Here is a 21,744-nt window from a genome sequence, read left to right on the forward strand (position 1 = left end):
ACAGACCAAAAGGAGATTATACATAAATATAAACAGATTTATTACAAGGAATTAGCTCATGTGGTTATAGAGGCTGAGAAGTCCCAAGATCTGCAGTTGGTAAACTGGGGTCCCAGAAAGGCCAGCAGTGTATTTCTAGCTTGACTCCAAAGGCCTGAGAACCAGGAGAGGCGATGGCGTAAGTTCCAGTTCCAGTTCAAGTCTGAGTCTGAGTCCAAGGGCAGAAGAAGAGCAATGCCCCAGCTCAAAGACAGTCAGGCAGAGAGAGAGAACTCTTTCTTTCTCAGCCTTTTATTCTATTCAGGCCTTTAAGGGATTGGCTGAGGCCCACCCGCACTGCAGAGGGCCGTCTGGTTTACTGAGTCCACGGGTTCAAATGTTCATCTCATCCAGAAACAACCTAACAGGCACGCCCAGCATAATGTTTAACCAAATGTCTGGGCACTCTGTGGACCAATCAAGTCGACGTGTAAAATTAACTATCACAACTAAAACGGCAGTGACGATGGTTAGGAGGGACACTACTCCCCATTCCTCCTGTTTCCCTGTGAAGGAATTTCCATGCAACCAAAGCTCCTTGCCTCTCTCTGCAGTCTCCCATGCTCATACTCAGAGAAGGAAGAGAAGAGGGATGTTGAGTGTAGAGTCTGGAAGACAGAACCAGGTATACAGAACTCTGCGCTGTCTGGGTCCTCTACTTTGCAGGCAACTAAGTGCACGTGCCACCCTCAGCTCTCAGCCCCATGGACAGGTTTGAGAGAGGGAAGATGCTCAATTCAAGGAGTTCCTAAAACACTAATATTTGGTGCATTTGCTGGGAACCTAAAAAAATGAGTTATGGATTTCTGGAAGCAAAATAATGCCTGGAGAGTGTGGAGATTTTGTGAGAGGCTTGCCTTAAGTACCTTAAACTCTGGGGGTATATTACCAAGCTTAGGCCAAGGGGTGTGAGCAAGCTCCAGTTGTGGGAACCTTAGAAATCTTCACTGTACTGTTCCAGTTCTAGCACGTGAGATGCTGCAGCTCCATCTGACATGAGGCAGGTTCCACTTGGCCTAGTGTTACGGCTGAGGATAGGGAAGAGAGTAGACCAGCTTCCTAAGACTCTGTTGTAGGTTCAATTGTGTCTGCCAAAAAGATAGGTTGAAGTCCTAATCCTCAGTACTTCAGAAGGTGACCTTATTTGGAGATAGGGTCATTGAAGATGTAATTAGTTAAGATGAGGTCATACTGGAGTAGAGGGGGCCCCTAATCCAATATGACTGGCGTCCTTGTAGAAGAGCAGAGACACATACACACAGGGGAAAGTAATGTGATGACAGGTAGAGATTGAGATGCTGCTGCTGCTGCAGGTCAAGGGATGCCAAGGACTGCAAGGAAGGATTCCTCCCTACAGGCTTCACAGCGAGTGTGGCCTTCTCAATACCTTGATTTCTGCCCTCCAGACTCCAGAACTGTGAGACAATAAATTTCTGTTGTTCTAAGTCATCCCGTTTGTGGTACTTTGTTATGGCAGCCCTAGGACACTAATACAGACTAATACACTATCAAACCTTACCATTTTAGACAAAGATTAAGACAAACACATAGGGTCCTTATGATGTCATAAAATGCAATCCAAGGAAAAAAATCAGTCTTTTTCTAAATATAAGTACCCCTGCCTCAATTAGGGGCAAGGTGCTTCTATGGCCCCCGGCTGAGAGGGTGCAGCAGGAAGGACAGAGCCAGGCAGCGGCAGTGAGAGCATCAAAATTCACCAACCCAGCACTCACTGTGTTCCCTCCACCCCCAGCTTCTGGATGCCGCTATTCACTAACCCAGTCTACTTCAACAGACGTGAATCTATAAATTATTAAGAATAATGACAACTGTTCATTAGGCATTTTCCATATGCCAGGCAGTGACTTAGTAGTCTTCACATAGATTATATTCTGATGCTTGCAATAACTTGACACACCCAACATAACGTTTAACCAAATGTCTGGGCAGTCTATGGATCAGGCACACTGGGCACTTGAGAGATAAGCATTTTTATCTCCATTTTTTGGAATAAGAGACTGAGCTTTGTACAGGTCCAATAAATCGTGGAGCCCAATTTTAAGGCCACGCCTGTCTGAGTCTAAAGCCCCAGCTCAGTCCCAGAGATCTTTCTGAACATGAAGAAACAGATGGATTGCCTGCAATTTAGAAATTTAAAGAATAAATCACAGTGCCAGAGATGAACAAAAAATACAAGCCCTCCTCAATAATTATTCATCAAAGTGCTTCTCAAGATGTGAGAGATTCTCAGTGATCAAAACACAAAATAACACTCTTATTGAGAGAACCCCACTGAAGACTTATTTTCTGATTCTGGTAGGGAAAACTAAACCAGGTAGGTAAGTTAAAACTTTGGTTTGTATAGCTCTGACTACATTTTAAGGTTCAGAACAGTCAGAAGGAGAATGGCAGAGGATTGTTTTTATCCTTAATCTATTTCTTAGTATCACAAATTTTGGATTACTTTCTACAAACACTGCAGAGAAACACTGTTCTGGAAACAACAAATAGGTTGATACGAAGACAGATGGCTTGCAAGAATCAGGCCTGCAAACTCCTTGCTAAGCTGAGCTAGGATTTTGCTACAAGTCATCATTATTCTTGGGATAAAGTCTAAAGTGACCCTAACTTGAGAGGACACATTGTTTCTCTCACCACCACCACCACTTACTGTGTGCACTCAACACTGGAACCACACACTCACTCTACAACAGCGCTTTCTCAAACTTTAAGGTGCCTAAGGAGTCACCCAGACAACTTGTTAAAACGCAAATCTGGCAGGTCTGTTTGAGGCAAAGCCCGAAATTCTGCATCTCTAACAAGTTCCCGGGGATGCAATGATGCTGGTTCTGGATCCACCTTGAATAACCTGGAGCTAGATGACCAATGTTCCCAAATTCCCCGGCACTTTCACACTTCTGAGCTTTTCCTCACATGCAGACACAACTGTTTCTTCCACTTCCCACTGGGTGACTCTTTCTCATCATGCAAAGCCCCAATCAAACATCAGCTCCTCTATGAAGCCTCCGCAAGATGCACTTCCCCAAGCACAGCTGCTCCTTCCTCTGGGTCCATTGTGGTTTCTAAGTAATATAATTGAATCATACTTCTCCTTCATTTGTTTGTCTTTGCCCCAGATTGCACTTCTAGAGGGCAAAAATGGCATCCACTGCATCTTCTTACCGTAAACACTCTGCACCATGCCTGACATCCAGGAGGTAGCAAACTGAGTTAGGTGGATGAACGAAACAGACCAAAGAGGCTGTGGTTTCAGGAGTTTACGCTTTCTCCATTTTTCAAAATCTGATCAGCGGTTGGTCTTCAGTTCGTTCAGTCCCTTGCATTGCAACTGGCTCAACTTTGTTGACTTGTATTTGCTTTAACGATTCTTTTAAAAACATGTCATCATTTTCTGTGGCCTGCAATTTTAAATCATAGAACCCTGCAGTGAAGAACGGAATCCAGAAAAAGACGCCTTTGTTCAAGGTACTGAGTAGCTGTATGATCCTGAACAAATTACATGTGCTCTCTGCCCCAGTCCTCTCACTTCAAAAGTGGTTATAATCATGGCACCTGCCTCATTGGTTCTGGGGTTAAATGAGTTAACATATGTAACGCACTTGGAACGGTGCCTGGCACAGCATAAGCACCAGAGAATGGGTAGCTGTTGCTATCCTTTATGCCTTTCAGTGTTTATCAAGACATGGTTCTTGCTATTGAAGAACTGGAGACAAGTGTCTGTGCTGCTCTGCTTTCTCTCTGTCACCTGTTAGATGATGCTGTCTTCTGCCATTGTCTTATTAAGCTTTCTTTGACATGTTTCCCACTTCACCTTCTTACATAACTTCAAACATGCCTTTATGTCGTTTTCTGCTTTTTCATTCTTGTCTGTCTCAGCTCATTTGTGATGTTCCTCCTACTGATACTACTCCTAAAGATTTGGTATTACTTTCCCCTTGACTCTGTGCCTGCCTTTGTCCCTTTCATATGGGCTTTAAAATCTGAGCTCATAAGAGATCCATTCACACGGGGTCCAATTTCTGCTGATTGGAAATGGTCTCGATTATATGATCAGAATTTCATTTTTTATGTTTTTATTTTATAGCCTTTCCCATCATTACTTTTTCCAACTTCTGAGAGACAAAACTATCAGCAAAGAATGTCTGAATTTATCAGATGCTCTCTGTTAGCAGAATATGAATAAAAGCATTTGAAGAGCTGAGTGGCCCATCACTCATGTCTTTTCTCTCTGCCAAGATATAAGGCTGTGTCATTCATACATCGAATACTTGCAAAACAAACTATTTCTGCTTCTTTCTCCATTTATAATGAAAATGCACTATTTCTAATTTCAAATATGTGGATTTCTGATTTAGTAAGTCATATATCATTTTTATATTATATTCCTCCCGATTATTTCTATTAGATCTATTTCTTTCAAAAAATAAAAGTACATTTCATCTTACCAATTTTAAAGACATCAAAACTGAAAATCATAAGGGATATGCTGCTATATGATCTATGCAAGAAAAAAAAACTGTAGAACTCCAACTAGTAGCCATATATTCAAAGAAATGCTTTTAATCTAACTTCAAAAGACTAGAAAATGAGCAAATATGTTTTGAGTGAAAAGAAAGCATTTACAGTCTACATATTAATTTTTAAATGATTCCCTATTTTTTCCAACATTTTTTAGAATGTTTGTCTAACATTTTTTCTAACATTCACCAACCAAAAATTGGCTCCTATCACTGTGAGCAAGAAGTCTTGTATTGTTAATGCAACCAGACAACACTTAATTCTAAAATGCAAATATTAAAGATATGACAAATAAAAACTGACAAGATTTTATGAAAAAGCAGCCATATCATGGATTTTAATGGACTATTGAAAAAATTGCTAGATCCAGGTCCTCAGCAGTCACATATTGAAAGAGCAAATAAGAGTGAGTTTGACCTGAAGTTCAGTCTATGAAACCCAGTACACGTGGTTGTCGGTATTCGTTTACCATGAGAAGAGTCCAGGGCACCCAAGGGAGACAGAAAGAGATCGTGTTCTAGGAAGGGTGATTCTCAATCTATGAGTCGGAAAGGACCAGTATTTTTTCAAGTTTCCAATGCATATGAACACTTTGTACAATGCAACAGAAATGAAGAGAAATGCAAGAGAAAAATAGTTAAAAAGAAAACAGACATACAAATACAAACCCATTGCTCATCCCTTTGGGTGTTGTGGCATGTTAAGTTGTTATAAAGGATTCTAACCTTATCACTCTCAATTTCTGTGTTTACCTTGATATAGTTCACAGACTATCACTGACCACAGTTTGATTATTACTCTTCTATCATAAGTTACTGGAAAAAAATGTGGCTTAAAATGGGTCAGAACCACACTAGTCCCAAGTACCATATTTCTTACCATGCCCTCAACTGACTTCTGAAGGGCTGACCTCACTGCCCACTCCCAGAGTCACATAGCAGCCAGAGCAGGTCTGTCACTGCTCAAAGACCTCAGGGACTCCTCCTTGCTCTTGGATTAAACCTATAACATGCATGTGGCCTAGAAGGTCCTACAAGAACTGGCCCTGCCTATTCGTCCAGCGTCATCTCTTCTCTTTTCTGTGACTGTATTGCAAATACACAGAGGCCACTGCTCAGAAAAGCCCTAAGCTCTCTCCAGTTCCAGGGCTTTCCCATGTGTTGACTCCTTTTCATGGAATCCCGTACCACTCGTGCACCCTATATATTAAAAACAGCTGCCAATACATCAACATTCATCCCATGGAGTCAATGCCCCCTACCCTCAAATGTAAGTGGCTTCCTGACTGCTGTGACTAATAGAATATGGCAGAACTGATGCTGTGGCAATTTCTGAACTCAGCCTTACGAAACTGGCAGCTTCCACTTCCTATCTCTCAAAATACTCTTTCTGGAGCACTGAGCGACCATATAAGGAGTCCAGTTACCCTGAAACCATCCTGCTAGAGAGGCCACCTGTAGGTTCTCTGATAGACAGACTGGCCATCCCAGGCAAGGTCTAGGCACACATCGTTCACCTTCAGGACCAGCCTGTCCACCAGCTGAATACCACCAGTAATCTCAGTCCATGCCACGTGGAGCAGAAGAGTCACAGTTAGCCCCAACCAAACTTCTGAGTGAAAAAAAATCAAATAATTGAATTTTTGGTGATCTCACATTCAATGAAATTCCAAAAATAACTGGTCAAAGAGAGATTTTCAGCCCTCGACAAAGAATCAACTTGAATGTTCTATAAATTACCTCTTCAGTAAGGAATGTGGATAATATTGGAAAGCACAAAAAATAAAAATAATCTGTAACTCCATCACTCAGTGACAACCATTGATAACATCTTGAAATTTGTTCCCTCAGTCTGTATCTTCTTCAAATATAACCCTATGCACAAGTGGGATCACACAGGAAATGCTGCTTCATAATCTGCATATTTAATAAGTATTTTCCCACATCATTAAACATCATTCACTAACATGTTTTTAATAGATAAACAGGACTTTGACATACAGATGTCTCAATAAAATGTTTTACCATTTTTATGTTATAAAAATTAAGAAGCATATTCTACAAATAAAATCCAGGCTTTTAAGGTGATTTTCTAGTGTAAAATTCCTAGGTCAAATTATGTGCACATTTTTTAAGGCTCTCGATTCATATCTATTAGCATTTCCTGGTTGTGAGACATAATAAGAGAAGTTTGAGACATGAAATATACTTTGTCCCCACTTAAAGATTAACAACATACACTTACACATCAAAAGCTCTGAGAAATTCAGCAATAAAAAAGAAACCTGTGTTGAACTTTGCTTAATGGAAAGACAAACACATTTGACAACAGAAAGATCTTTCTCTACCCCCTAGGGCTGGTATGTGCTGGTGGTCTACTTTAGCTTTAAGGCAACTTCTATTTTATGCTTTGAAAGGTTCTTCTACCTCAAGAGCATAAAATAATTCATCTATATTTAATTTGAACATTTAAATCTTTCATCTGTCAAGAATTTGTTTTGGCATCAGGAGCACATTAGGTTGCCCACTGTTCCTTTTCTGGAAAATAAGAAACTGATATTCCCATTAGGATGTGTTGACCAGGCTTATCTCACCTATGCATTTATAATGCCATCTTTACCATATCCTAAATTCCCATATAACTAAGTCTACCTTGAGCTCTCTGTTCCATCACACCAAGCTCTACCATATCAAACTTCTTGAATATTTCTAAATGTATATTTTCATAACACTAAGGGAATGTAACTCTCATTATTCATTTCCAAAATTTTCCTGGACATCCTCAAATGTACATGCGTTCATTCAACAAATGAGTTCAACACAGATGAGTAATTCAACATACATAATGTCATACATATGTAATTAAGTGAATTCAACATCCACATATGGTAGGTACTTATAGATGTTGGATTTATTCTTCCAGGTAAAGAAAGTAGAATTTGGTCAAGTTTCAAAATTAAAATCTTATTGGGATTTCCATGGGAATTAGGTTGAATTCATTTAGGGGAGACTTTTCCATACAAAGTTTTCCTACTCTAGAACAAGGTAAAATATGGAACTTACATAAAATGGCTGCAATTAAGCTGATTAAACTAAACCAGCTAATATGCACAGGGACTCATATTGTATATAATTTTTAAATTTAATCCTCACAATCAACACATGAAGTAGATAACATAATTATTCCTAGTTGATAGAGAAAAAAATAAGGCTAACTTGAGTCACACAGAAATGGGGAGTAAAAAAATAATTACAAAATTTTCATTCACAGCTTTTTTCCCCTCTCATTCAGATTAAATGAAGAGTTCAACTTCCTACTTCATTTTCCAAATGCATCCATTAAGCAGAATTGAGCTCTTTATAAATCTCTGAGATTGGATGAATTCATTTCCCAATCTCTGTCCTGACCAGATCCAATCCAGCTAAACAAAACATAGGAACTTTCCAGCTTCTAAATTTCTAGGAAATAGAATATAACTTGCAAAACATAATCCCTGAGGTCGAGCTTGGCTCTAGGATAATGTTTTTTAAAGGAAAAAAAACAATATTATTTTCTCCTTTAGAAATGTTTTTTCTAACATTTTCTTTATAATAAGTCAATGAACCCCAAAAACTCAGAAAGTGTTTATTAACTGGCCAATTCAGCCATATTTTGTGCCAACAAAAGGAAACTTACTTCTTCAATTTCATCAGTTAAAGAACCGCAGTCCCTAACTTGGTACTTTCAGATACCAGTAAATGAAGAACTGAAACAATTCAATGGATTGAGGTTAAAAGAGATTTAAAAAGGATTTAATAAAATTAAATTGGTCAGGAGGAAAGAACATTTTTCCTCTGCCCTTATAATTGAGGTGGAGAGGCTGAAAAGCCCTAGAATTCAAGATTTCTAAGTTTCTATCATTTGGTGATCCAAAATGCTAAAAAATTCTCTGAGAGAAACTGGTTATTTATAGAGCTAGCTTTCATAGACAACTTAACAAATCTTCTTTTGGTTAAACATGTTAAAACAAACGAAAACACAGAAAGCAGAAATGCATTCTCTTCCATCTTTCTTCCAACATGTCTATCCTGCTTAAAGAAGCTGTGTGTTTCCTAATACAAAATGTAACTAAAAGTTGACGGGTGGCACATATTCCTCTGCTGTGCTTCAAGTCTCCCTAAGCAACAGCATTGCTCTTTTTGATAAAAACTAACTATACTTCTCATATATTACTTTGGTTTTGCATAACTTTTGAGGTCATAGTCTTTATGACTATACTTGGAAAAGTTAATCAAGGTTCCTTTTTAAAATCTTGAATAAGAACCCATTCATTCATTCAGTAAACATTTACTAAACGTTCATTGTATGTCAAATACTGTGGTAGCCACTGGGTATACAGAGTTAGATAAAACACAGTTCCTTCCTCAAAGAAGTTCAAGCAAGTGCAGGAATGACACAGTGGAGGTATCAACTGAAAGCATACACAAATCTCTTATGCAGTCAATATCTTGATTCAGCTGAAGCCTATTTCTTGTCACTGCTACAGATCATGCATGTCTGGGCACATCTGGAGATCTGATGGGAAAGCCCAACAAAAGTTATATGTTTGTTTGCTGAGTAGTACAAAGTCCTAACATCAAATGAAACTTCATACTACAAGAATATATGTAGAGTGCAAGAATTTATAACACAAGTTGATAAAATCAGTGTGTATTGGTACCTTAAAAAATACATTTTCTCCACTTCTAACTTTACTAAAAGTAAGCCCACAGCAGCAGGAAACCTTTGCTTGGTACCCAGATTTCTGTCTTTATATTTCTCCATTAAAAGGACACAGCCTTTTGGGGTTCAACTGATTCTGTGTCTTGGGCAGAAAAAATAAAAGGAGTGAATCTGGAACATTCTCTTGTGGCCAGAAAGCAAGAGTGATTTTACAGCAGGACAAAGGGGATGCTTAAAGGTTTTCCACAGAAGTTGTAAAAAGCCAAGCATCGAAAAGAGAATAATAATTATAAATAATTGGAACAATGTGTGTTTGTAATTAGACTCAAAAGAGAAATGTTAATATAAATTGTGTTACGTAAGTTATATAAAATACTGTTATACACAACAGAAGGTAAGCATAATAGAATGCTTAAATTTGTGCTAACTGTAATAGTAAAAGAGTGTTAATTGATGGATTCTCCCAAAGTTGGATTTAGTTGGCTTTAGCTGTCTCTGTGTGAGTAAGGGGACTACAAAAAAAGCAAGTTAGTCTCAAAATTTAGCCCTTCACTGATTTCCACAGGAAATCCACTCCCATCAAGCATTTTGTGAGTTTAGTTAGAGATTAACTAAGATTTTCAGGGACACAGGAAGTCATCACCTTGGGAACCACTATCCCCCAAGCTGTTGGAGCACTCACAGCTTCACCATCCCTTCTTCCCATCTATCTCCTCCTTCATTCTCCTGGATACGCCTATCTCTCTCCTTGCTTTGCAGCTCAGAATCTCTCTACTGTGTAGAGAAATCTGGTTTTCTACAACACACACAAAAAAAACTCGCATACTCAAACACATGCAGTTATTTAGAACAACAAAGGTTCTTTAGCATACCAGGTAACCCATCCCACCTTGGAAGGCGGTAGCAGTTATAAACAGCAGAAAGCTTCTGAGTTACATTTATAATTATTAACTGTGTTACTACCTGCTTCCATAGACTGCACCCCTTATAACAATTCTTCAATCATCTTTTAATGATTATAAATAATTTCTAAGATACTTTTATATACCCCCTCCACAATGTAGATTTTCTACATTTTTCAAGTATATAAGATGTAAAGGAACACCCTTTACAACTAAGGTGCTTTTCTCTCATTATTTGTTAATCAGCCTAACAGCCTTGGAAGTCGGGGACTTCCTGAGGAAGTTAGTTTATCCTCAGGAAGTTATTTCCTAGTCAAAGAGGAAGTAAACAGACATGTTAACCTGGTTTTTAAGGTCAGACTGTGTCCATGACTGTAAAGGGCAAATATTTCCAATATCAGGTTATTTGTACTAAAATGTTGGTCCCCAACCTGCTCCATATTCTTTCTTTGTCTTAGACGAGCTCAGAAGTTGGCCCTTTATGGTAAAACCTTCCAAATAACCCAAAGAAAGGTGGTGAGTGCAGAGTGTCATAGAATAATAGCCTATGTGTCACTGACGTCTCCAATTATGTGGGATCCATCAAAAAAGTAGTACAAAGAATGCGCAATCACTCCATGACTAAAAGTTTTAGTGATAGACTGGATGTTCAAAGCACTTTGTGAACCTATTCAATGTTGCCAGGGAGGGGTCCTTTTAGATGCCTCCACTTATCCCCATGTGAACCCAGATGGATTTGTTTAAACTCCTCACAGCCTTACACATCATGCTACATCTTCCTCTCCATTCTTCCACCTTCCGCTCACACAGCAAAGACCCTAGTCCCAGGCTGCCATGATGTCTTTCCCAACTCCTCCAAATCATGCTTATCTCCCTTCCTCTCCAACTACAGCACTTCTTCAGATCACTTCTTGGGACACAATCCCATGCCAGCCCGAATTACTGTTTACTGTTTCATAAGTATTTATTTCCCCAAGTAAATGCTAAGCTTCTGGAAGCAGTGGATCTTGCTATACAATCAACTTCCCTAGGGAACTAAACAGCTAACAGCAATATTGCAAAGGATATTTGTTTAAGACAACAGGGAATGATGGGGACACGGGAACTGCAGGTGGATGCTCCACCTGAATCCACTAAATTCAATCCAAAATTACTTTTGAAAATTCTTCAGGGAGAAGAAAACACATCTGAAAGTAGGGATCATTCTTTGTGCTACCAGTTTGTGACTGAGATATATTTTGAAGCCTCCATAAGTACCTAAACAAATGTATTTGAATCTAGATTACATCCTTTAATAAATTCCCATTGAATTAAATTACTAATTTAATGTAAACTACTGATAAGATATCTTAGGAATGATCCCAGCCTTCATTAAAAATACACCAAGTTGTACTTAGATGAACCAGAATGTCTATGGCTGAAATATATTGATTATTTATTGAGCGCTTTTTTGCAAATGATAAAATGTAGCTGAAAGAAACAAACATAGAATAATTTTGCACATGGCGTTAGAATATTTAAGATGTAATTTTTTCTCTCCCCTAACTCTACATAAAGGCACTGGGAGGCTGTGGATGTCTCAACTAAATATTACTTTAAGATGTTCTTAAGCACACACACACACACAGAAACCTAATTCCCTTCTGAGACTATTAAATGACATTTTTGCCATTCTGGATGATTCATTTTAGACGATAATTCCCTCAAGAAATTAAACTGAGTTCTTGAGTCTGAGATGGTCTGTATGATTTCATTGTACATTTCTAGGCTTATATAACAATCTTGTGGATACTGAGCTGATGAGCTTTCCACTGCTTAAACTAATGCTCAGATGTAAATTTGATTTCTTTATTAAATTGGGCACACTGAATCTATAATATGCTCAAATCGCCAGACGTAATTGGTGCAGTTTTTCAAAAGTCACCTAACTAACAATTAGGCAGGAGCTTAAACAATAAAGGAAACTTGGTCATGAGGCAGCGAGTTGCTAATTTAATTTCCAAAACACATTAAGCTTCAACGCTAAAGCCTTGCAAAGCTTTCCTAATGATCCTGAAATTTTCAGAGATAGTTAAGTTTAAAATTTAACTTTTAAAGGTAAAAACAAATCTTTATAGTAATCAGTCATCGCCTTCTTCACACACAGAGTGAAAGCTCCTAACACCACATTTCTGATTTCAGTATCTCTCCTTCCCCACAAGGTCCCCCATCTAACCTTTCGATTTGGATAGATGACATTTTACAACTATTTTTAAAGAGATTGCTTCAGTGTCATTTTCTTTCTCCAGTTCTTTACCTTTTATTCCTCTTCCTATGTTTTATAGTTTTACTCTATTTTCTCTCATGTCGTAAACTGAGTTTCATTCAATTGTAATAGACTGCTTCAAAGTACCATTTCAGTCTTCCAAGGCACATGTTTGGAAATTGAGATCTTCCACTTGTGTGCATTTCCAATTAAAGAATATCATGATTAACTTAAATGTCAATTTCAAACCCTAAGTCTGTCTGGTGCAGTATATTAAGGGCACGATTATGACAATCTGCAAACTAATCCTTCAACAGTTTAGTATAAAAGCAGCTTGGAATATTGACTTTTGCTTTCCAGAATCAAGAATTTCTAGACTACACACGGACCACTAAAGTGTTTCCATGTACAATACTGGCAATCTAGACACATTTATGAGTTGGCATTGGAAAAGGTACTTCTCGTAAGTCCTTTCAAAATATACTTTGATATAAACTTATAAAAATGGTTAGCATGAAATTCTCAATAATTTTGCATGACAATTACAAAAGTAGCTTTACAAATAACTCTTGGTCAGAACTCAGGGATCCTAGCCTATCTTTGCCATTCACTAATTTTACATGACTTTGGGCCACAGTGACTCTTTCCCAGTCTCCCTGCTTTCATCCACCAAATGAAAATATTTATGCCTATTTCTCAAGAGAATTGTGATGATGAAACAGAGTTGAATGCAATGATGCTCATGAAAGCACTAGTAAGAGCCTGAAATAAGAAGTGTCCCCCAAATGCTCATTGAATTGTTGGAGAGTCAAAAAGGCTTTTGGGAATGGAATCCACCTTGAGTTAAAAGCATCAACTTTCTCTTCCTGATTTGATTCATGTAAATTTTGTCTTGAAGAGTACACTAAAGAAGTAGAAGGAAGATGATATAAGGAAGACAAAGAGAACAAAAATAAAGCCAGATGACTGGGCATTTTCAAAATAGCTCTGTTTAGAATTGGTCTAATTTGGGCACTGAAAACATGAGAACCCATGATTGTATAAATAAACTGGTGGCTTTAGCTTCCATGGAAAGAATATCACCACAAGGGGCTGGCCCCGTGGCCGAGTGGTTAAGTTCGCGCGCTCCGCTGCAGGCGGCCCACTGTTTCGTCGGTTCGAATCCTGGGCGCGGACATGGCACTGCTCGTCAGACCACGCTGAGGCAGCGTCCCACATGCCACAACTAGAGGAACCCACAACGAAGAATACACAACTATGTACCGGGGGGCTTTGGGGAGAAAAAGGAAAAAATAAGATGCAGTTTTATACAGTTAAAAAAAAAAAAAAAAAAAAAAAAGAATATCACCACAAATTCTTCATAAATCAACTCATTTCATGTGGCTCAAATGAAACATTTTTAAATGAACTCCTTTTAGGGAGCTAATTACACGGGCAATTTCACAAAATAATATTAAGCTAAGCGGATTTGTTGAAAGGCTATTTAAAATCATGAGCTAACTTAAAAGCAGTGTTTCCATCTCTAGGTATGAAGTTGACCTACTCAAGTAGGCTGAGATCCTATTACCATTCAAAGCAGATCCTCTCCTCCCATTGGAACCATGGATCTATTTGGGCTCAACAATCTTTCTCAAACTCTTCTAAACAGCCTGCCTCAGCTCTGCAACCAGCTCAAAATAGGCAGCTAGAGATCAGTGAACAAAAGAGAATTAAGTAGCTTCGTGCTCAGAAGACAATGGTTCTTTTAAAGGTTATCTTTTTTTTTTCTAATTTGACTCCCCTTCACCAAAACAATACTGTGCCGAACTCCTGCTTGATAGTTTATTAAGTATGCAATCTTGAGCAAATCTCTTCATTTCTCTGTGCTGCAGGTATATCTTTGTAAAATGAGTGTATTAGATCAGAAAATTGCCAAAGCCCTTTGTAGCTCTAAAAATCCTATGTTCCATGGTTGTCTGGCTTGATAACCAACGTTTATAAACAGTCATCACATCTATATATTGTGTTGTCAGTGAGTTCAATGTCTGAACTTGAATATATGTTTAAAGAGCAGCTGGATCAATTACATTTGGCCTTTGAAGTAACTGCTTCACCTTCCTCCAGCTCAAGAGAAGGCTGAGTTCTTGAGATGGCACCTGTGAAACCACAGCCTTATACCCTCTGTTCTGTGAAAGAAGCCCATGCTCAATGTTCTATTTCTAGGAAGTTTCTTCACGATCTAACCCAACAGAACTGACTCTGCTCAAGGCTGGCTGCCGTATGCCCTATTCCAACCACGGGCTGGATGTGACTTTCATAGCTGCAGGTCAAAGGCCATTCTTTTCAGTATAAGAGAGAACACCCATGGATGAGAAAGACTGAAAACAGGGGAAGAGAAAACAGTAACACAAGTGGAAAGAATTAAGCTGTGGTTTAAGATGTTGGAATGCAAATTTTGTTGAGAAAAATGGAAAGTTTCCAGCTTTCTGCACTTGAACCCTAACCCCCTACAGTGTCAGGGAATCAGGAACTTAACCTGTCACAAGAAATAGGATGTGTTTTAAAGAAAGCCTACACCATTTATCAGGAAGAAAGTACTGGAGGCTGCCAATTCCTTAAAAGGGGTGCATAAGAATTTGACACAGAACACTACCATCAGGTCAAAAACACACTGTTTCTTGATTTAAAACTAAACTGTAACCCCATCTGTGCCCACCTTGCCTAGGGGAATAGCCTTATGACCCAAAGTGGATTAGTTGGAACATTAGACAGACTGTAGGGACACAAGTTGTTAGCAAAGAAATACACTTGCTACAGCGAAAAAATGTGATGCCTCAACCATTAGTGTTGGGTACTAGAATACTTAAAATCTGAGCTGAAGTTAAAGACTATCCAGGAAAAGCTAAAAAGAAAAAACGTTTGGGGAACCTGTGGGTCTATAATCTCACGTCTCTCAGAGCTTCATGGGAGAATGAGTACTATGATGACTCAATTCTGACCGGGCACTACACGCCGGGCTATCGACACTACTTGTCTAGAGACTCATTATGATGGCTTTCAAGGCCAGGGCCTCAAAGAAGCTTTCTGCCAGTAGCTCTGCACTTTGTACTGGCCAAGTCTTGCCCTCTTACCAGACCTTCTGGGCACTGTTCATGACCCCCTCAGAGTTGGGAGGCAGCATTTGCAAAGAATAGTTTGTGATGATTTAGATACAAGTCTGAAGATCCTACGAAACCAGCAGATATCTCAACATCCTTTTTCATGTGTACAATTCATGATTTTTAGTAAATTTACTGAGTGGTGCAACTATCACCACAATCCAATTTTAGAACATTGTCATTTCCCCAGTAAGATCCCTTGTGTCTGTTTACAATTAGTTCCCCATTCCCACCACCAGCCCCAGGTTAAGTGCATGCATTGCGGTGCCCTTCTCTTCCCTCAGCTCCCATGTCCTCAGTCTATTTGCCAGCCTACATTGCGCACAGTGGTTATCTACATGTTTCCTAGCAAGAGACAACACCTGTGCCATTAGACAGCTTGTGGAGGTTGGACACAAATGCACAACCATGTGCATATACAAACACACACAAACCACCAACAACAACCTTCCCCATCTAGCCTATCAGGGAAAAGTACAGCAGTACTGCAAAATGCTTCCAACCCAGCTATTACAGGTGTGGTTTTCAAAAGCTGCAGGAAAACTGAACATTGCCCTTCACAATAGATATCACTTTTAAAAATCAATCTCTCTCAGACCTTTAAACAGAGGATCCAGCCTGTGCTTCTCAAAAATGATATCATTGAATTCAGAGTTGAAAAATCATAAGAGGATTAAGGAAATGAAGAAAATAATCACAATCAAATAGCTTCTAGAAAGTCATTTATACCACTTACCCAAGATTTTCTTAATATCAAAGGTTAAACATAGTTCTAGAAAACAGTGGGAAGAGCATCAGAAAAGCGTTTTTAAATTTGTTCCTCTGTAGCATGTGTAAGACATTGGTGTCCACCTTCTGTTTGTTTCACAGCATGCTGCGTACAGTGTTACCTATGTGTTTTCTGGTAGGAGGAAATGCACGCCATCAGGTAAATCCACCCTGAGGAGGTCGGGGAATGTGACGCCCTAATGGCTCATCCTAAGAGGTAGACCTGAGCCCTGGCACCTGTACAGTGAGAAACTTAGCACTAGCTACTGTCCTTCCATCTTGAAAAAGCAGATGATATTATGAGACCAGTTATGCAGCAAACATCCCTGAAAGACATTTTAATGTAACCAATACCCACATCTAATTTATTTTTTAATATTTTAATTATCATTGATTAAAAAGTAGCAAAAATGGATGCATACAAATAGCAAAACATTTTCTTTTTTAATTTTTCAGATTACAAGAAAATGGATAGCATCTGTCATAGAGATGGGGTTCTTTCACTTAAGGGTTGGAAAAACATTCCATATTAATTTAGCCCAGTTGCTAAAAAATACTGTTTCATATGAACATTACATTTTCCCATTTTTCTCTCTTGATTTTTACCCTCAAAATGATAGAAAATGCATTGTGACAAAAAATGTATAAAACATTGGCTGGGTCTGCATCAAAAGAATCTTCCTAGGGAAAAGATGAAATAAAATGAAAATTTTAAATCCCTATAGATTTTCTTTCTTTTGGAAGCAGAAAAAGCAGACCTTTTAAATGCATAAAGTCTCACAGTCCCCTCCCACAACCTGTGCAACACAGCTCATAGAGTTTTGTATTTTCTATTTTTAAAAAGGAGAAAAAATAATTAGAGAACTTAAATCCAGATAGGGAAACACAGAAGGATTATTTAACACACTTTAAACATTTTATTTTCACACCTACTCAAATTAGGCAAATAACTGTGACAAAAGTGACTATAAAATAATGGTGGAAAAAAGTGATAATCTTACAAAACATAGATTGCTGATTAGAGAGGGTCAAAAATAAATTAAATTGAAGTGATTTTCACTCTGGCTCCTAAGAATGGAAGCCTCAAAAGCAAATGTCTAGAGTCAATTTACCTGACCTGCACATTACGGTAACTGAATTCTAAGATTGAGCTAATGTCCATATTTGAATTAAAAGGCAGAAAATTAAGATTGGATTGCTACCTGGTGCTTTGCCACACTGAAGAGAAAACCCTAATCTGTTTGGCTCACAATGTTGGTAAGACAACGCTAAGGCATTAAACACAGGGGAATATAATCCAGTTGTAAAAGTAATTTATCATCAGTCTGGGGATAACTAACCCAGAGAAGATAATTCTGTGCTATTTGAAACATATGAAGTCAAAGAATATGGAAAGAGAAGATAGACACAGCAAAGGTAAACCATCATCAATGCATAAACTATAATGTGGATCAAGAGCAATCAAACAGTTGAGATGACCAACATCATGCCATGAATATGCTTCCCAATGTTATAAGCAGCAGAAATTAGACCTCTGAAACAAAGACTAGAAATGTGCTTCTGCAACAGCCTGTACCCTTTAGAAAGGTAGGCTCTATACAATGTCACGGAAAGCAGCTGACATCTCACAAAGAGTTTTTCATTATAAATGGCATTGATGTCTTACACTGGATCTTCATTCAACAATTAGTTTAGAAAGAATTCTTCTTCCAGAAGAAGAGTTGAACAATTAGTTTAGAAAGAAAGGAAGTCATTTAATTATGTATAACATTAAAAGGAACAATTAGTTCCTTCATTCAACAATTAGTTAGAAAGAAAGGAAGTCATTTAATTACGTATAACATTAAAATAAAAGGAGCTGATTCCATAATTGAGTCAATTTCTACTAAATAACCACTACAGAAACAAGTATATCCACATTTAAGCGAGTAATAACTCAAAAGCTCCTTGACTATTGGGAAGCAGTTGAATTCCAACACGCATTACCACATACAGTGAAATTCTTTATCAAGAGTATCACTGCAACCAATCTTTATCTTGATAGGCACAAGGATTTTACAATCACAATGTTTTCCATACTGGAAAAACAAGATATATAATATCACAAAGGTTTCCCAAAAGTCAGCGTATTACATTTTCACAAAATAACAGCATTTGCCTTAGAATTGAGACACTTAATTCCCATAGAAACAACTTTAGTGGACAGTGACAGCAGTGCAACAAAAAAGAAACTTGGGAAACCCTTTGCCTCCTCACTTTCAAGAATTTCATATGCTCCCACTCAGTAGAACACAACTGAGACTCACACATTTTGTCTTCCAAAAATAGTCAGCACTGTAAAGAGGGCGAGAGATAATGAAGACCAGATGCCTACCTTCACTGGTAGCCACATTTTTCTGGGCTTGGGTTGGTGTGTGATCTGTACTTGAACTCACGTCGGATGAGATGCTTGAGCTGCCTTTGCCTAAAGAAAACAGGAGTGAGCAGCTTTTGAGTTCTGTGATTTCAGAACCAGACCATGCCTTCCACTCTGCCCCATCTCAAGCCCTATCACTTGTTTCCAAGAAACAAACCATAACACCAAGAATGGAGTATATTAGGATTCTTACCTTATGCATTAAATATCTTTTGGGAACTATTGGACCCATGTTGGAGTAGAACTAAGGCCCTATTATAATACGGCTTGACTAGCAACTCAGACAAGATTATAAAACATAGACACATATGATGACGTAATCTGATTTTGGTGAACATGCGAATAAGAAAGTACATATGGGAAATACATCCACAGTATTAATTTTTTATTTGCAACTATAAACTATACATTTCCCAGTAAAGGACAAAAGCAAACCTAAGAATGAGGCATTATCCAAGGAGCAAGAGCCTGCTGGCTCCAAACAGCTGTACCATCTTAAAAAACAAATGAACAAACAAACAAAAACAAACAAAAAACCAGTTCACTTTTCTAATGCAGTAGTTCTCAACTGGAGGTGCTTTTCCCCTCAAGGGGATATTTGGCAACGTCTGTATCATTTTTAGTTGTCACAACTGGGAGGGGTGCATCAATGACTGTGATGGGTAGAATTCTAAGATCACTCCCACGGTCCCTCTACAGACTGAATGTTTGTGTCCCTCCAAATTCACATCATTACGCCTGTTCCTCAATGTGACGGTTTAATAGGAGGTGATTACACTTTGGGAGGTGATTAGGTCATGAGGGTGGAGCCCTCATGAATGGGATTAATGCCGTTATAGAAGAGACCACACCATGGAGCTCCCTTGATCTTTCCACCATCTGAGGACACAGGGAAAAAACAGCCATCTATGAAGCAGGAAACAGGGTCTTACCAGACTCCTTGATCTCGGACTTTCCAGCCTCCAGAACTGTGAGAATTAAATTTCTGTTTTATAAGCCACTTAATCCGTGGTATTTTGTTGTAGCAGCCTAAACAGGCTAAGCCAGTGTCCATGCCCATGGTATTCTGCTCCCCTTGAGTGTGGGCAGAACCTGTAACGTGCCTCTAAGCAATAGAGTATGGCAATGGTGAGGGGATTTTGCAGATGTAATTAAATTCCCTGAGTTGACTTTAATCAAAAGGGAGATTATCATGGGTGGGCATGACCTAAGTAGGTAAGCCCTTTACAAGAATCTAGAGGAGAGAGACTCTTCCCCTTGGCCTTGAAGAACCAAGCCACTGTAAGTTCTATCACCACCAGGAAATGAATTCTGCTAACACTGGCATAAGCATGGACGAGGACCTGAGCCTCAGGCGAGAGACCCAGCCAATGTCTTGAATACACCTCTGTGAGATCCTAAAAATAATCCATGGAAACTGTGAGATGATAAATGTATCTTGTGTTAAGCTGCTAATATGTTTGCAGTAATTTGTTACGCGTCAATAGAAAACTAATATAATGACCAAACAGTTATATCACAAATGAACTCTTTTTCACTCCACAAGTTATGATCAAAACTTAAATGCAGCTGAGAGACACTTTCCCAGGAGTTTTCCCTGCACAGTGGAACACGCCCCAGTTAGGTGGCATGAGCTTACGCCTAAACACAGAGTAGAAAAGTACAAATGGCTTCAATTTAAAGAGCTTCAGGGATTTGTTTGCTAATATTGAGAGTAATGGAAGAATCCAAGTTCATGGGTGACATCACCTGAGCAGGAAAGTCAAGAGGCTATTGCTTCTTCTCATCACTGCCCATTACTCATTTTGACATATGGCTCTGAAACATGTCTGTTATTTCCAGCATCCCTGCCCATTTCACATCCTCCTCCCTGAGACAAGTGCAGTAACTCTCCATTAGTTTATGTCTAGTCTGCCTTCATGGCCTGGCAGTGGTCGCCGTTTACCTGCCATGGTTCACCTTCGGAGGGGGGCTGACATGCAGACCAGATACCTAGATAGAAATATGTCAACCTGGTCTGACATCAGTCTGCTACTCCCTTGTTTTTGACCTTGGACATTTCACTTCTCCTCTGGAAGGCTCAGTGTCCACATCTGGTAGGTGAGATGGTTAGACTAAGTGATTTCTAGTAGCTCAAGTAGTCTATGAGTCCATTACATTACTCCTCAAAGCTGAGGAATGCACACACTCCCCTTAATATGGCAAAAAGCATTATTGTGCACCACCACTATATGGACTTCAATTATTTTTATTAGATTGTTACTCAGTAATGCACAAATGGAAAACGAGAAATAAACTCCACATGATTTAGCTCTGATTCAACAATAAGACCCAAACAAAACAATAAATTGAACACAAGGACAATAAAACCCATAAAATTCAAATTAACAGCATTAATTTAACATGGCAGATGATGTTATTTTGCTGAGATTAAATTGCCTTTCAAAATGTAAATATGGTACTGGCTGCTAAAGCCAATGTTCTCTTGGTTTGGACATGCCCATGCTACCCCAGGCCGTGCGAGGACTCAGCCTACCCACCACCTTCCTCCATTAGAACCTGGGAGTCCTTCCTTCTACTATGCAATGAAATATCACCTGGCTTTATCTGGTCTGACTGGATCATTCACACATTTTAAGTCTGCTTTTCTTTTATTGTTGTTAGCCCATAACCATTGAGGTAGTATTCTTTCCTTAAAAGACAGGCACAAACTTAGACAATGAAATCTTGTGGGAAGACTCTGTTCTAAAGGGAAATCAGTAGACAATTATCTATTATTTTTAAAATTATCATTCAAGTGAAAGCACAAAACAGAACAACAAAATTCAGAGAAAATTCTCAGACAGGTCTGAAAACGTCTATTTTAGACCCCTCAGAGGTCTACAAATCCCAATTTAAGAAATGTGGGTCTATGAAGAAAGGGAAGGAGACTGGGGAAACAAATCACATTGTCAGTGCTATTTATAATGATAGCCAACATTGAGTGTGTACACTGTG

General features: G+C 38.7%; 1 protein-coding gene across 2 annotated transcripts in view; it reads right to left on the reverse strand.

Moving 5' to 3' along the window:
- The window catches only part of FBXL7 (F-box and leucine rich repeat protein 7), a 379,233-nt gene that overhangs the window by 257,667 nt on the left and 99,822 nt on the right, over positions 1-21,744 (reverse strand). Inside the window, exon 2 of one of the 2 annotated variants that reach the window (XM_014837350.3) lies at positions 18,706-18,795. The exons of the other annotated variant lie outside the window; for it this stretch is intronic. Within the exon in view, the coding sequence (XP_014692836.1) occupies positions 18,706-18,795 (90 nt within the window). The remainder of the gene's footprint in view (positions 1-18,705; positions 18,796-21,744) is intronic. 2 annotated transcript variants of the gene reach the window in all.

The sequence above is a fragment of the Equus asinus genome, chromosome 10 (genome assembly GCF_041296235.1).
Source record: "Equus asinus isolate D_3611 breed Donkey chromosome 10, EquAss-T2T_v2, whole genome shotgun sequence".
Taxonomy (NCBI): Eukaryota; Metazoa; Chordata; class Mammalia; order Perissodactyla; family Equidae; genus Equus; species Equus asinus.